The sequence below is a fragment of the Eutrigla gurnardus genome (genome assembly GCF_963514095.1).
Source record: "Eutrigla gurnardus genome assembly, chromosome: 6".
NCBI lineage: Eukaryota > Metazoa > Chordata > Actinopteri > Perciformes > Triglidae > Eutrigla > Eutrigla gurnardus.
The window spans coordinates 1,105,397-1,119,215 of NC_139920.1; the positions used below are offsets into that span (position 1 = coordinate 1,105,397).

The window sequence follows — 13,819 nt, forward strand, 5'->3', positions numbered from 1 at the left end:
GCTCCGGTTCTTTATTCAGTCTTGTTCGTGTCCTTCGTATTAGTGGTCCTTGCTTGCGTCAACCTTTGCTACCCGTTCCCGGGCCTGCCTGCCTGCCACGGCAATCACGGCATCACTGATTGTGGAATTGTTTGCCATTACCCCGTGGAGGGACGCCACGTGGATTCTTGGGACTCACCTGCACCGGGCACGCTCTGGAGAGCTCACCACCACGTATCGCGAAACCCACCAGTCCCTCCTCCTTTTCCCTCGTGCACTTTTTCCTCACTATAAATATTGTAAAGTAAACCACGTTTGAACTAACTTGGAGTGTGTCCTGCGTTTGGGTCCCAGGTCTCCGTGTCCAATCATAATGGAACGATCTGGCCAAAACATGGACGCAGCGGACACCGAAGCAAACCCGCAAGTGACTTCTGTACAACAGGCTATTTCCGCCCAAGGAACGCTACTCGGACAGCATTCCCAGGTGCTGCAGGGGATCATGGAGACGCTTAGCCGACTGACAGCTAGTGTGTATCGAATGGAGGAGCAACGGGTTCATTCTCTCGCTGTCCCATCTGCCGCTGTTCCCCCACCAGTGGTCCCTGTGAGTAACCAACAGCCCCGTGAGCCATACGTTCCAGCGCCAGAGCGCTATGACGGTAAATTGGGTGAATGTAAGACTTTAATTTCAGTGTTCACTGGTTTTTGGTCAGTAGCCCCTCACTTATGCCAATGATACCACAAAGATTGCCTATATGTTAGGTATACTCACGGGCAGAGCCAGGAGTTGGGGGGGCAGCCTTCTGGAACATTCCCCAGACCCAGTACTCCTCGTACCAACAGTTCACTACTGAGATCCTCTCTGTGTTCGACCACCCTGTCTCACCAGCTACTTAGCTTGCGTCAGGGCTCCGCAAGTGCAGCTGACGTTGAGTTCCGCACACTAGCGGCGGAGTTAAGGTGGGACGAAGGGGCCCTCCAAAGCATCTTTTTCAAAGGACTAAATGAGAAGGTGAAGGACAGTTTAGTGGGAAGGTCTGAGCCAAGTTGTTTACTGGAGCTAATCGGCCTAGTCATCAAAATTGATAACCGTCTCAGGGAGAGGCGCAAAGGGAGACGACCTCCTTCTTCAATAGACTTTCCTCCACCCACACTAACCCATGATTCTGCTCATAAATTGTCTAACCACTCTGCTGCCTCCAGTGTCAACCAGCCCCCCATCTCGACCGGAGCAGAACCCATGCAACTAGGCGTCATTGGCGGCTCAGGGGGGAGGCTGTGTATATCTACTGTGGGCCAATCACCAACTGGCTGCCTGTCCTCAGCTGTTAAACGCCCAGCCTCACCAGTCTCAGACGGGGTTCTGGTGAGTCGTTCTGTGGTTCCAGCTATTCCCCGTAAGAGACCTAATTTCAACGCTGTATTGAGTTATAATGGTAGAGACCTGCCCATCAAGGCTTAAGTCGATTCTGGCTCCGACTCTAATATTATTGACACTGAGCTGGCCCATCGTAGCCAAATACCTACCATCTTAGTGGTCAATGCCCTCAATGGCGAGAAATTATCTCACATCTCTGATGAAACTGTTCCCATTTCCCTGTCGCTGGTAACCACAAGGAGCTAATTGGCTTCCACCTCATGTCCTCTGCCAACGCCCCTGTTGTTCTTAGCCTTCCCTGGCTCCTCACTCACAATCCGATCATCAATTGGGTGGGAGGGAGAGTCATTAATTGGAGCGGTCACTGTCATTCCTCGTGTCTCCGTTCTGCTCCTTCCAAGTGTTCCAGTGTCCCCAGGCCGCTTTCTCCTGAGCCCCCTGATTTGTCCTCCGTGCCCCCCGTTTATCATGACCTCGCCGAAGTGTTCAGTAAAACGAAAGCCCTGTCTTTACCTCCCCATCGGCCGTACGATTGCCAAATTGACCTGTTGCCCGGAGCTACCTTTCCTACCTGCAGACTCTTCTACCTGTGCTCTGTCGGCACCTGAACGGGAATCCATGGAGCGGTACATCAGCGACTCCCTCAAGTCTGGTATCATTCGGCCCTCCTCCTCTCCTCTGGGTGCTGGTTTCTTCTTCGTGGCCAAGAAAGATAAGTCCCTACGACCATGTATTGATTACCGGGGTTTAAACAACATTACTGTCAAGAACAAATATCCCCTGCCATTAATCAACTCTGCTTTTGAACCCCTATATGGTGCCACCATCTTCTCTAAACTGGACCTTCGCAACGCCTACCATCTGGTTCCGATTAAGGAGGGAGAGGAGTGGAAGACCGCCTTCAACACTCCCCTCGGACACTTCGAATACCTGGTCATGCCCTTTGGCCTTACCAATGCTCCTGCTGTTTTAGCCATGGTTAATGACGTGCTTAGGGACTTATTAAATCAGTCTGTATTCGTATATCTTAACGATATCCTCATTTTTTCCAAGGACACTGCTGAACACATCATTCACGTTCGCCAGGTGTTACAGCGCCTGTTGGAGAACAGACTCTATATAAAGGCGGAGAAGTGTGAGTTCCATGTCCCGTCAGTGACATTCTTGGGATACATTGTGGAGAGCGGGCAGGTGAGGGCAGATCCAGCCAAGGTTCAGGCTGTAGCTGAGTGGCCAACACCGTCCTCCAGAAAGCAGCTGCAACGTTTTCTGGGTTTTGCCAATTTTTACCGATGGTTTGGATGCAACTATAGCCAGCTCCCATGACCAAACTAACCTCTCCCTCTATACCCTTCATCTGGTCTCCTGCAGCCGAGAAGGCCTTCCAGACTCTGAAGGAACGCTTCTCGTCCGCTCCAGTACTGGTGCAGCCCGATCCCTCCAGCCAGGTCATCGTGGAAGTGGATGCCTCCGACCCCGGAGTAGGAGCCGTGCTGTCTCAACGCTCCGTGGCCGGCAATAAGATTCACCCTTGTGCCTTCTTCTCCAGGAAACTATCCCCGGCGGAGAGGAACTATGACATAGGAAATCGTGAACTTCTTGCGGTGAAACTAGCTCTGGAGGAGTGGAGACATTGGTTGGAGGGGGCGAAGACACTATTTGTGGTTTCGACCGACCACAAGAACCTGGCTTACATCCAGACGGCAAAACGACTCTCGGCAGGCTTTGTTCTTCGGTCGTTTTAATTTCTCTCTCAACTACCGCCCAGGCAGCAAGAATATCAAGCCTGATGCCCTTTCCAGGCAGTTTGGACCAGTGGAGGAGGAGGCAGTCGTCCCGGATCCCATCCTTCCTGTTACCCGCGTGGTGGCGTCCCTTACCTGGGAGATCGAGGCAACGGTAAGGCAGGCGTAACGCACTAACCCTGACCCCGGTGTTTGTTCCCGTTTGTGCTCGCTCCTAGGTTCTCCAGGTGGGCCATTCCTCCCGGCTCGCTCCTTCATCGGTCCGTATGAGGTCGAGGCGGTAATTAACCCCTGTGCTGTTCGCCTCAAGCTTCCTGCTGTTCTCAGGATTCACCCCACCTTCCACGTTTCCTAGCTGAAGCCTGTGACCACCAGCACTCTGTGCCCTCCGGCCGTCGCCCCACCACCCCCCCGATGCGTGGACGGCCACCCGGCCTTCACGGTCAAGAGGATTGTGGATGTGCGACGCAGGGGGCGGGGCTTCCAATTTCTGGTGGATTGGGAGAGGTACGGTCCCGAAGAGAGGAGTTGGATTTCCCGGGCCCATCTCCTAATCACCTTCCTCCAGGATAAAGAGACCAGCCGGATGGCTAAGCGTCGCCAGATCGTTTTGTCAGCAAGAGTGGTAGTGTACAGCGTAACTGGCTCTGGTTCTTTATTCAGTCTTCTTCGTGTCCTGCGTATTAGTTTGCTAACCGCCTGTGTTTTCTGCCTCAGCATTCTGCTACCCGTGCCTGCCTGCCTGCCTGCTGTTCTCCCCGTCCGCATGTCTGGTTCCCGGACGGCACGGCGTCACCAATTGTGGAATTGTTTGCCATTACCGCGTGGAGGGACGCCACGTGGATTCTTGGGACTCACCTGCACTGGGCACACTCTGGAGAGTTCACGTGGTGGTGAACTCTCCAGAGCGTGCCCAGTGCAGGTGAGGCACCACGAAACCCACCAGTCCCTCCTTTTCCCTCTTGCACTTTTTCCTCACTGTAAATATTGTAAAGTAAACCACGTTTGAACTAACTTGGAGTGTGTCCTGCGTTTGGGTCCCAGGTCTCCGTGTCCGATCATAACAGTGGCCATACCATTCACACATTTCATGTCGTTTTCACACAATATGCAGTCAGACATTTCCACAATGCTTACATTTTCTTAACAGTCAAGCTATCCCTCCCAACACAATTATGGATTGTTTTTGTATTATTTATGAATGTTAACCCACAACATCCCACAATAGCAAAAACAAAATTCCAAACCTTAGATACAATATAAAAACCTCTGCTTCTGCAATATCTGTTAAAAAACAATCAGCTGATAATAAACAAACAATTGAATAATTGACACAGCTGATTTATGTTGGGTAAATTGGGCCAACCACAGCTGATTCCAGTCTGGCTTAGACTCAGTGGCAGGGGTTATTTTTTTCTATTACATTGACACGTATACAGTAAAAGGAGGACTTTGAGGAGTGATGTTTTTGGAAACAGAAACAGAAAAAAAAAAGGATATCTTGTTGTGAGCAATTCTGTAAAACTTTTTTCTGTTCTATCATACTGTAAACAGTATTTCTACTGTACCTCCTGTAGTAAACAGTAAAGGAAAACAAAATGATTTGCTTTTTACTGGAATGCTTTTGAATTACATGTGGACATACAGTTCCAAACCAAGATATTTAGTGTAAAAACGGTGGATTGCATGTTTTGCATGCAAATACCTGTAAAACTTAAAAGTATGCAGTTTTTGTAATGTCAACAATAGCCAGTATTTTGAAACCTGGTGTACTTTGATTGACGCATGTACCTTGTGAAGTGAAAACAAGTGTTATTCTTTGACAGAATAATTTCATTTTGAGTCAGATTAACAGTGTTTTGGTAAAGTTAGTATGTTCAGAGAAAGATGTGTTCTATTTTGAAATGAAGAGTTAGTATATATTTAACAAAATGTGTTTTTGAGAAGAAAATTATCCATTTGGTCAATTGTGTTTTGTAGGTGTGAGTCTGTATTAAGAGTTTAGAAAAAGTATCGGAAGTATGGGTAAGCGCTTGTTAGCGATTGAAAAAAACTGTAAAAGCACTGACATAACAAAGTTACAAAAAAGCCCTCTGTGGCGGGGCAGGACTGTTAAAAGCACGTCCAATTATTATCTCTGAGCTGGAAAAAATTTAAATAATTGGCTGTCTTTGAATTCTTACTTCCTGATTACACGCACTCTGCCGGTCTCGAGCACTCGTTGGTTGTGCGTGAGTGGCGAGCTGTCTCTGCACTCGGCAGACGGAGGCTGCAGCTGCAGCTAGCAGGAGCTACAGCCGGCGAGCAAGTTACACAACCAAAGTGAAAGAAGAAAATTCAAGAAGAAGAGCTGCATGACTGAGAGATTACCAACAGCTGTTTGCAAAAGAAGAGGACGGATACAGTCAGGGGCAACACTTGAGCAAACATTGGTGATGGCGACAACCAGGAGAGAAGAGGCTGGAAAGAGACGCCATGACGGCCTAGTTCTTCTTTGTTTTGCGTGAAAGGGGTTACATTTCTTGATTTGTGTATTGAAGTATCTGGTCAGTTCAACGGTCAGTTGAACAACAACACATTCTAGTTGGGACTTACTAACTCAGTAATCAGCTGGTATATACTCCTCTCCACCCTGCACTCATTGCCAGATTGTTCTATGTTCCTAGTACTAGTCTCTCCAGCGTTTCTCAGATGGATTACCCATCCTGACCGACCCCACCTGTCTCCTCTGTGTGTGTGTGTGTGTGTGTGTGTGTGTGTGTGTGTGTTATTTTTTAATGGTGTTTGAAAAATAATAAATGGGTGACAAGACGCATCTGATTCTCATTATTTGTGCTTCTTGTAAAGAGATACATGTAATGGTTGGATTATTTATGCTCTGAGTAGGAAGGGAAGGAAAAGGCCTTGAAAATTTTAAAGACTTTTATTCAATTACAATTTAGAACAGGTTGTGCAGAATATAAATGGTAAAGAAATAAACATTGCTATTGCAAAAAATACTACACTCAGTACTCTACTCCTAGGGATGAAACCTTTATAATGTCCTTGTGGATCTGGGTAGTGAGCACTTATCTTCCATGACACAGCAACTGGGTGTCATAACCGATCCTGTCCCAGTGCTGCTGTCCCAGTGCTGCTGTCGCAGAGCTCCATGCTGCCACACAGTAAGTTGGCTTGGTGTTTGTGTGTCAGCCAGAGGTCCAACAGCTGACTGCTCCAAGCTCAGTCCAGGAATTCTGGCCTGTAAAGTAACAGACTTGATTAGACGTTATTATTGACCAGAGCGTTATTGTCCTCAAAGAGGCCTTTTATCCACTGTACATGTCAGGTAGACTACACAGATATCCACCGAACTGCATATCAGCAGAAAACCAGGGAGGTTCTGCAGCTGTTGCAGATATGGCTGAAATGCGCTGAAGCTTATAAATAAAACTAAAAACAAATGTTAGCTGCGTGGTATTGCTAACCTTATTGCTATTTTAGCATTGCCTGATTTAGCAGTTAGCATCGCCAGCTGTTGCTAACTAGCCAGTAATTGCTAACTAGCCAGCAATAAGTTGCTGCATCATAACTCCCTTTTCAATGACATTTCCTAATACTAACATGCTAGCTTGACATATATGCATAGCAACAACAGCCATGTCAGTTGTTTACATTTATTATGATAATGTTAGGTGTTTTCTTACTTGTGAATGTAGCGATGTTGTGCTCCTCGTCTGATCGATCTTTCGTGTTGTAGTAAGGGCAGTGCGTGTTCACGCGTTCTGTGGGCGCGGCTTTCAACAGAGGTCTCAACGAAGCAGGCAGGATCTTCCCGGTATGCCGATGCATTCAAAGTAAAAAATCTCTGTGTTTTATTTCAACTTTTGAATTACCTACAAGGCCTTTAAGTGTTGTGGTTGGTTTCATTTATAACAAAACATTATATTATATCTTATAAACTCTTGATGTGCTTTGTGCGTAAAAATCTTCATGCACAAACTAACTAAAGCTAAATATAGTGTAAAAAGTACAATATCTAGAGGAGTAGAAATAGAGAGTGAATGAAAATAAAATACAAGTACAAGTACAAGTACCTCAAGTTTGAAGTTGTACTTAAGTAAAATCCATTTATAATGTTTTCCAATAAGAGGAAAGCTGCTGTTTTCTGGCTCACATATGTCTGGGAGAGGTTGGGCGGCTGGTGGCTGTCAGACAGCGTGATGTCGAAGGAGTCCTCAAACTGTTCCTCTCCTGAGTGCTGGTAATGGATCTGACCCTGGATCAGATCTCTCTGGAGGAAACTGTCCACTGGATCTCCTGCATGGACTCCTGCAACACACATCAATATTTACAAGCTGCTTCAGCACAGAAACTATTTGGTTTGTTGACCTGCTACAACTGTGCAGCATTTATATGGACATTTAGATCAACTGCAGTGGATTAATAATAAACTCGTCTATTATTTAGGCTGCAGATTTAATTATAAATGACAAAAGGCTGTCAAATATGTGATCTGATTAAACAGGGTAAAACAGTAAAAAATATGTTTTCTATTGAATATGTAGATTTGCTACTGACTGAGGTATCAGATGTTTGTAATGTAATGCTTTCGATGTTTTCTATTTATTCATATACAATTTTAAAAAAAAACCTAGGGCCTATACCAGCGCAATAAAGGAAAGCCAAAATCATTTGTGGGATAAGAGCATATTTTCAAGTCAATTAGTTCTCAATTAGTCTTGATGGACCTCTAGAAATTTGTTCCTAAATGTATTTATATAATTACTAAATTGAAAGATTTTCATGACCTTTGAAAGTTGAGGATATGATAATGTATTCTGAGGCATTATATTTGTAAGTTGGAATAACAGTGATGGCCCTTGATCTACTTCTTTGTCTTTATTTTTCTATTCCCTCACCTGTTTCGTGGACGAAGGTCTTCCTGACCAGCTGCCCCACACGCGGCCTGGATGCCACCTGGTAGAGGATGTAGTCATCGCTAGAGTCCAGGTCAGAGGCCAACAGCATGTACTCCTCAAGCCTCACGGCGCTGCCCTCCTGCACCTCTACCACCACATTGTTGATGAGAAACGGCGGAGAGTCGTCTTTGGGCAGGATGTTGATGGGGAACTTGTGGCGGATGCTGTGACGGCCATCACTGATGCGGAAGACAATGTGGTCGCGGGTGGTGTCGCTGTCAGAGTGATGGTAGACCACCACACCCTCCCTCAGGTCACGCACACGAAACATGAACGCCTTCCCACCTGGGAAACAGGAAACACCATCAGCCCGTACAATTTTAATCATGTTGCTTACCAAAATGAGTATTGAGGCCGGAGCCTAGACTCCAAACCCTGTTCTGTTCTGATGGTACAATAAACATTTCAAATGTGAGTTGTCTGACTGAAATGTGGTTAAAGAACCACAGAACCTGTAAACTCAACTCTACAGTCAGATTTTACGCAAAAAAACTTGTTTGGCTGAAAATGTGAAAGAAAACACATTGAAATTAAAACAAAACAAAACCAAAACTAAAATACTTATGGCGTTATGTTAGGCAGTAAAGGTACTTGGTTTACACAGGACACCAACAACAGTCTGCTGAGTTAAATGCCCTGGGGAACCACCACGGTCCAAAATAAAATGTGGTTCCCTCAAAACATAATTCACAAAGGACTTAAAGATGATCACAGATTATATAGTTAGTAGACTGGGATAAAAAAAAATATGTCGTCCTCTCTGTGCGCTACATATGAATCATCAGGCTGCTCTCTGGGGGAATTTTTTTTTTTTCAAATGCTAAATCATTATTATATATCTTTTTTATGTTCATATTTGGGTCAATATTAAATAATTTCATGCATTTATTTCCTATTCTGTTTCCAATGATAATGGGACACAGTTCATTACATGAAACAGACATTTAAATATTATTATGTGTTTTTCATGCATTTGCTTAATAGCCTGTTCTTTATTATATGTATATTGGAAATAAATTCTTATCAAACTGATGATGTAGATTTCCACCATATAGCTCAGCTTGAAGATCAATGTATGACTATATGTATGTAACCAGATTTAAAGAAGAAATATGTGGACACATACTTATAAAGACACGTATAAATAATGAAAATTACTAAAGTTATATCACTAAAATATATCACCATTTTTTGTAGTTCTATTACCACAAAAAAATTGTGTCAATAAATTCCAATTTTTACTTCAGTTACAGACTGTGGATTCTAAGCGCAGCGTTGAACAAACTTGCATGAAAACACGACAAACTTGCCCTACATTAATGAAATGTAGGCCGTGTCCATATGTCAGCTCTCTGCTGCTGGCTGGCCTCCTTCACACTGCACATTATGCTAACCGCTAAAAGAAAAGCACCACATAACTGGCGGCCTACTGGCGGACATGTGTTGTTGTTGTCAGAGGATGGCTCTGTTTCCAGCCAAAGTGTTGCACTTTGATTCAATTACCATCTCCAACACATGCACTGTTTTTTTCATTCCCATTGTCACTTGGAAATAACAAGTTTCTCTTCACGCCTGAAGGCATGCAAGGTGCTGGCTGGGGTTTGTGCCGGGAACACCGGTGGGGTAAAACATGGCGTCCTTCCCGGTGGCCGCCCGGTTGCCAGGATTATGGCGCTTCCTGTCTCCCTATAGGCGTGCCAAGGAGACAGAAGGGCAAGGTCAGCAGACAGATTGAGAGACAAACGGTCGCAAGCCCGAACCTCATTAGCAACTTTACAGAAGGAAACCAGCTACTGGTCCAAGTGATGGAAACAAGTTGGTAATTGGGCCCAAAGGTGGCGTTGGGCAACAGGCCCATAAAGGAGAAAATGGATTGGGAGTTGTGTGTGTGTGTGTGTGTGTGTTTCTGTGCAGCAGGACAGGCAGCCATCCATTTGGCCGAAGGCATTGGACCGAGCCTGCAGTGCCTTTCCCAACACGCTGAAGCTTCTTCACCCCCGAGTCGCAGCATGGAAGGTCAGCAGCACGGTCCTCGGAGACGAGTCCACCAGAGGACACTCACTGCCTATACCGACAGCCTACACATATATAATATACATACATATACACGTATAGCACTAGAGTCCTCCTGGAGCAGTGCTGTCCAATATGGTGGGGAGCGGCGTGTAAACATGCTGGGACAAAAGTTTCAAAAACCATCCAACTACAATACTGTAATGTTAGAGAGGGTCTGTCTGTGTTTTATCCTTAACTTCTGATATTTGGAGATTTTGGGGAATTGCATACATTTTTTTTCATTTGGATGGCCAGCACTTCTGTTCTGTAAACTGCTCAGAAATGCCGTGATTGTCTTTTGGTCTCAGAAGATTAAAGTTGGACTGAAGTTAAAGCACAGATGATGCTCGTGATTAAAATAAATCATGGTTGCCTCTTGGTAGACCATGCCGGAATGTAACAAAGTACATTTACATCACAACAATTTTGAGGTAGGTAAATTCTCCCACAGGCTGCTCCAGCTCCGCTGTCGAAGGGACAGATACAGGAAACCTTTCCTGCCACATGCCATCACACTGTACAATAACAGCTAAACCTCTATGCATAATAATAATACACCCCTCAAGCCCCTGTTTATCTGTTCACTGCACCTATCTATCTATCTATCTATCTATCTATCTATCTATCTATCTATCTATCTATCTATCTATCTATCTATCTATCTATCTATCTATCTATCTTACTTGAGTGTTTCCATAGTCTGCTGTTTTTTACTCTTACTCCATTACACTTTTTTTCACTCCACTGCAATTAGTTGATACTTTTAGTTACTTTGCAGAATCCGATTAATAATTCAAAATATAATGAACAATTACATAATGATATCTTATCATAGGTTAAGACAAGACTTCATTGATCCGTGGGGTAAATTAAAAAAATACCTGCAGTATATTAAGTAATTAAAACCTTAACCAACTACTAAATTAAAGTGAGAAACACATTCATGCATCAAAAGTTATAATCCAGTAATATATATTATTCATGCTCACATTCTCACCTACGGGCAATTTAGAGTCATCAATTAACCTAACCATGTCTTTGGACTGTGGGAGGAAGTTGGAGGACCCGGAGAGAACCCACGCGACCACGGGGGGAACATGCAAACTCCACACAGAAGGAACGCACACCGGGACCCTCTCGTTGTGAGAAGCAACAGTGCTAACCACCACACCACTATGCCCTTTTGTACTTTTACGTATGTGAAATTTGAGGTTGAGAAGTTCAGCTTATCTGCAATGAAGCACATTGACCAACATGGTCCAGCCAGATACGGCTCCTTTAACCTCTGGATGTAACAAAGAAGAAATTAAAAATGGTCTTTGTTGACCTTATAGGCCTCCTCTCTATGAAGTTTGTCATGTAATACTTTTCATGCAGATTGAACATGTTTATGTACATTCAATAATCACTGGTTAATACTTTAATGCCGTTTCATGCACTTCCATGATAAACCACAGAATTTCACATAATTATCTCCAATATGTATTGCCAAAGACAAGGTTAGGCTCACCTCTGTCCTTCTGTCCATACACACACACAGACACACACTCATGGAGTTAATTAAATGACAATATTTTTAAATGAATTTCCATTCCAAATATATGTAGCTAGTGACAGTTATAAAGGGGTCATGACTGACTGACTGTATATATATATATATATATATATATATATATATATATATTACAGTTTGTAATGCAGGAGAACGTTTAGGTTTGTGACTTTGCTGTCAACCAAGTGAATTTAAATGTCAAATTAATCTCTTAACACACATTTGCTCACTGCAAGGTGCTCTTGCAGGTCACTATAATGAATTATATGCGTTGTTATACGTCTAAAGTAACCATGAAAGGTTAACTCCCTGCCTGGACCCCTCAGGGCAGGGCAGGGCAGGGTGCCCACCCCCCACCCCCAGCTGGTAGCATGAAAACCTGTTTGGGGACAATGCATCTGCTCCCTGTGCATGATGGCATGAAATGGCATAAATCCCTCCAATCTGCTGGGCCCAGCTCCCTGTTTGAGACAAAAGAGAACCCCCCCAAAGTGGCCGCAGCCCTATTTTACACCTGATTAGGAAACATACACAGGGCCACTAGACATATGCCTCTTCAACCACAACACTCCCTGATGGATGAGCAACACATGGTGGAAAAAGGACGGAAAAGGCCAGAAGCGTCCTCGGGGAATTCCCAGAGTGCTGTGTGTCGGAATACCAGCGCAGGATTAAAAGGGCCCATGTATGACCTCAGAAAAATGCATTTTACATTCTACACCATTCTGTGTGCTGCATCCAATCAGGGATGTGCTGAGGTGATTGATCTTGTTGTTCTGCTTTCAACACAAAGAAAGAAATGCAGCTGCTGACAATGATACCTCTACATACTCTGTGAAGGAATTCAAACTCAGATGTGGTTAATTGTAGTGCAGCCGCCTGTGGTGGAAGGAATCCTCAGATTTTTGTAAGTAAAAGTAGTAATCCCACAGTGTAGAAATACTGTCACGAGGAAAAGCAAGTATCAGTATCACATTATACTATAAAGTACTGAAAGTACCCATTTCAAGCTAATATGTATTATATTACTATATTCTAATTATTGATACATTCATGCAGGGTTTAAAATTGGCACCCGCCACTCGCCAAATGCGGGTAAAAATATGTTTTGGCGAGTAAAATAAATAGGTCACACGCCATTGGCAGGCTGCTGAAATATGCCGACTTTGCTATGTAACTTTAAACATAAATTCCAAACAGTGACAGACACAATTCTACAGGCTGCAGATCTACTGATTGCGTTTCGAATTTCAAATTTGTCCCTCGCTGTCCACCGTCATTCAACATTTAAAAATGTATCAAAAGAGAAGAAGAAGAAAGGAGACGAAGAAGAAGACGACGACTACGAATCGAATACGAAGAGGTTTAAACAGAAGAAATTAAAGATGTGGCGACACATTGCGGGTGTAAAACCACCCGAAAAGAGACCTCAGGAGGAGAGCTGTGGAGGAACACAGCCTAAAAGAAAATTTAATGAAAAGTGGCGGTTCTGTTATACTACTACTGTACTATTATAGTTAAGGTCGTGATTGTGAACAGTTCAGTGGCCGGTAAAAATACATTTTGGCCGGTAAAATTTCAGACCCTACCTGCCATTGGCAGGTGGGTCAAAAATCTAATTTTATTTTCATGTGTTCATCACTTTAATGTCGCAGTTGGTAGAGATGAAGCTCATTTTAATTACTTTAGCTAGCTTGTAAATTTCTCTCTGTGGATCAATAAAGTTTGAACTTAATCTTTAACATTATACCATCATGTAATTGTAGACTTTTCTGTATTATTAATCTGAATCTGCCAGGTAACTGAGGCTATGTTCAAATTTCAGGCAAATGTTCTCAAACAAATCTTTAAGGCAAACTGTCTACACGACTGGTATTTGCAAGTGATAAGAGGATGCTGGTATGCATAGCATAGTTATGATAATGTTGCTATCAAGTTTTCAAATAAATATAGTGGAGTGAAAAGAACACTATTTCCCTCTGAGTGGTCGAGATCAACCTCACCTCTGACACTAACGTGTCCATGAAGAGGTCCGTCCACTGCCACCAGATAGACTGCAGCGATGTTGTCGTTGTCAACTATCTGCAGCTCCTCCCACGTGATTGGTCGGGATTGGCCCTCTAACAAGTCTAAACCTGATCAGAGA

The 13,819-nt window shown here is 44.0% G+C and overlaps 1 protein-coding gene across 1 annotated transcript in view; it reads right to left on the minus strand.

Moving 5' to 3' along the window:
- Nucleotides 1–13,819, minus strand: part of frem1b (Fras1 related extracellular matrix 1b) — a 134,679-nt gene that overhangs the window by 94,717 nt on the left and 26,143 nt on the right. Inside the window, exons 10-12 of the mRNA XM_084011537.1 lie at nucleotides 13,677–13,808; nucleotides 8,007–8,351; nucleotides 7,262–7,416 (exon numbers count right to left, since the gene is read on the minus strand). Coding sequence (XP_083867663.1) covers nucleotides 7,262–7,416; nucleotides 8,007–8,351; nucleotides 13,677–13,808 — 632 coding nt within the window. The remainder of the gene's footprint in view (nucleotides 1–7,261; nucleotides 7,417–8,006; nucleotides 8,352–13,676; nucleotides 13,809–13,819) is intronic.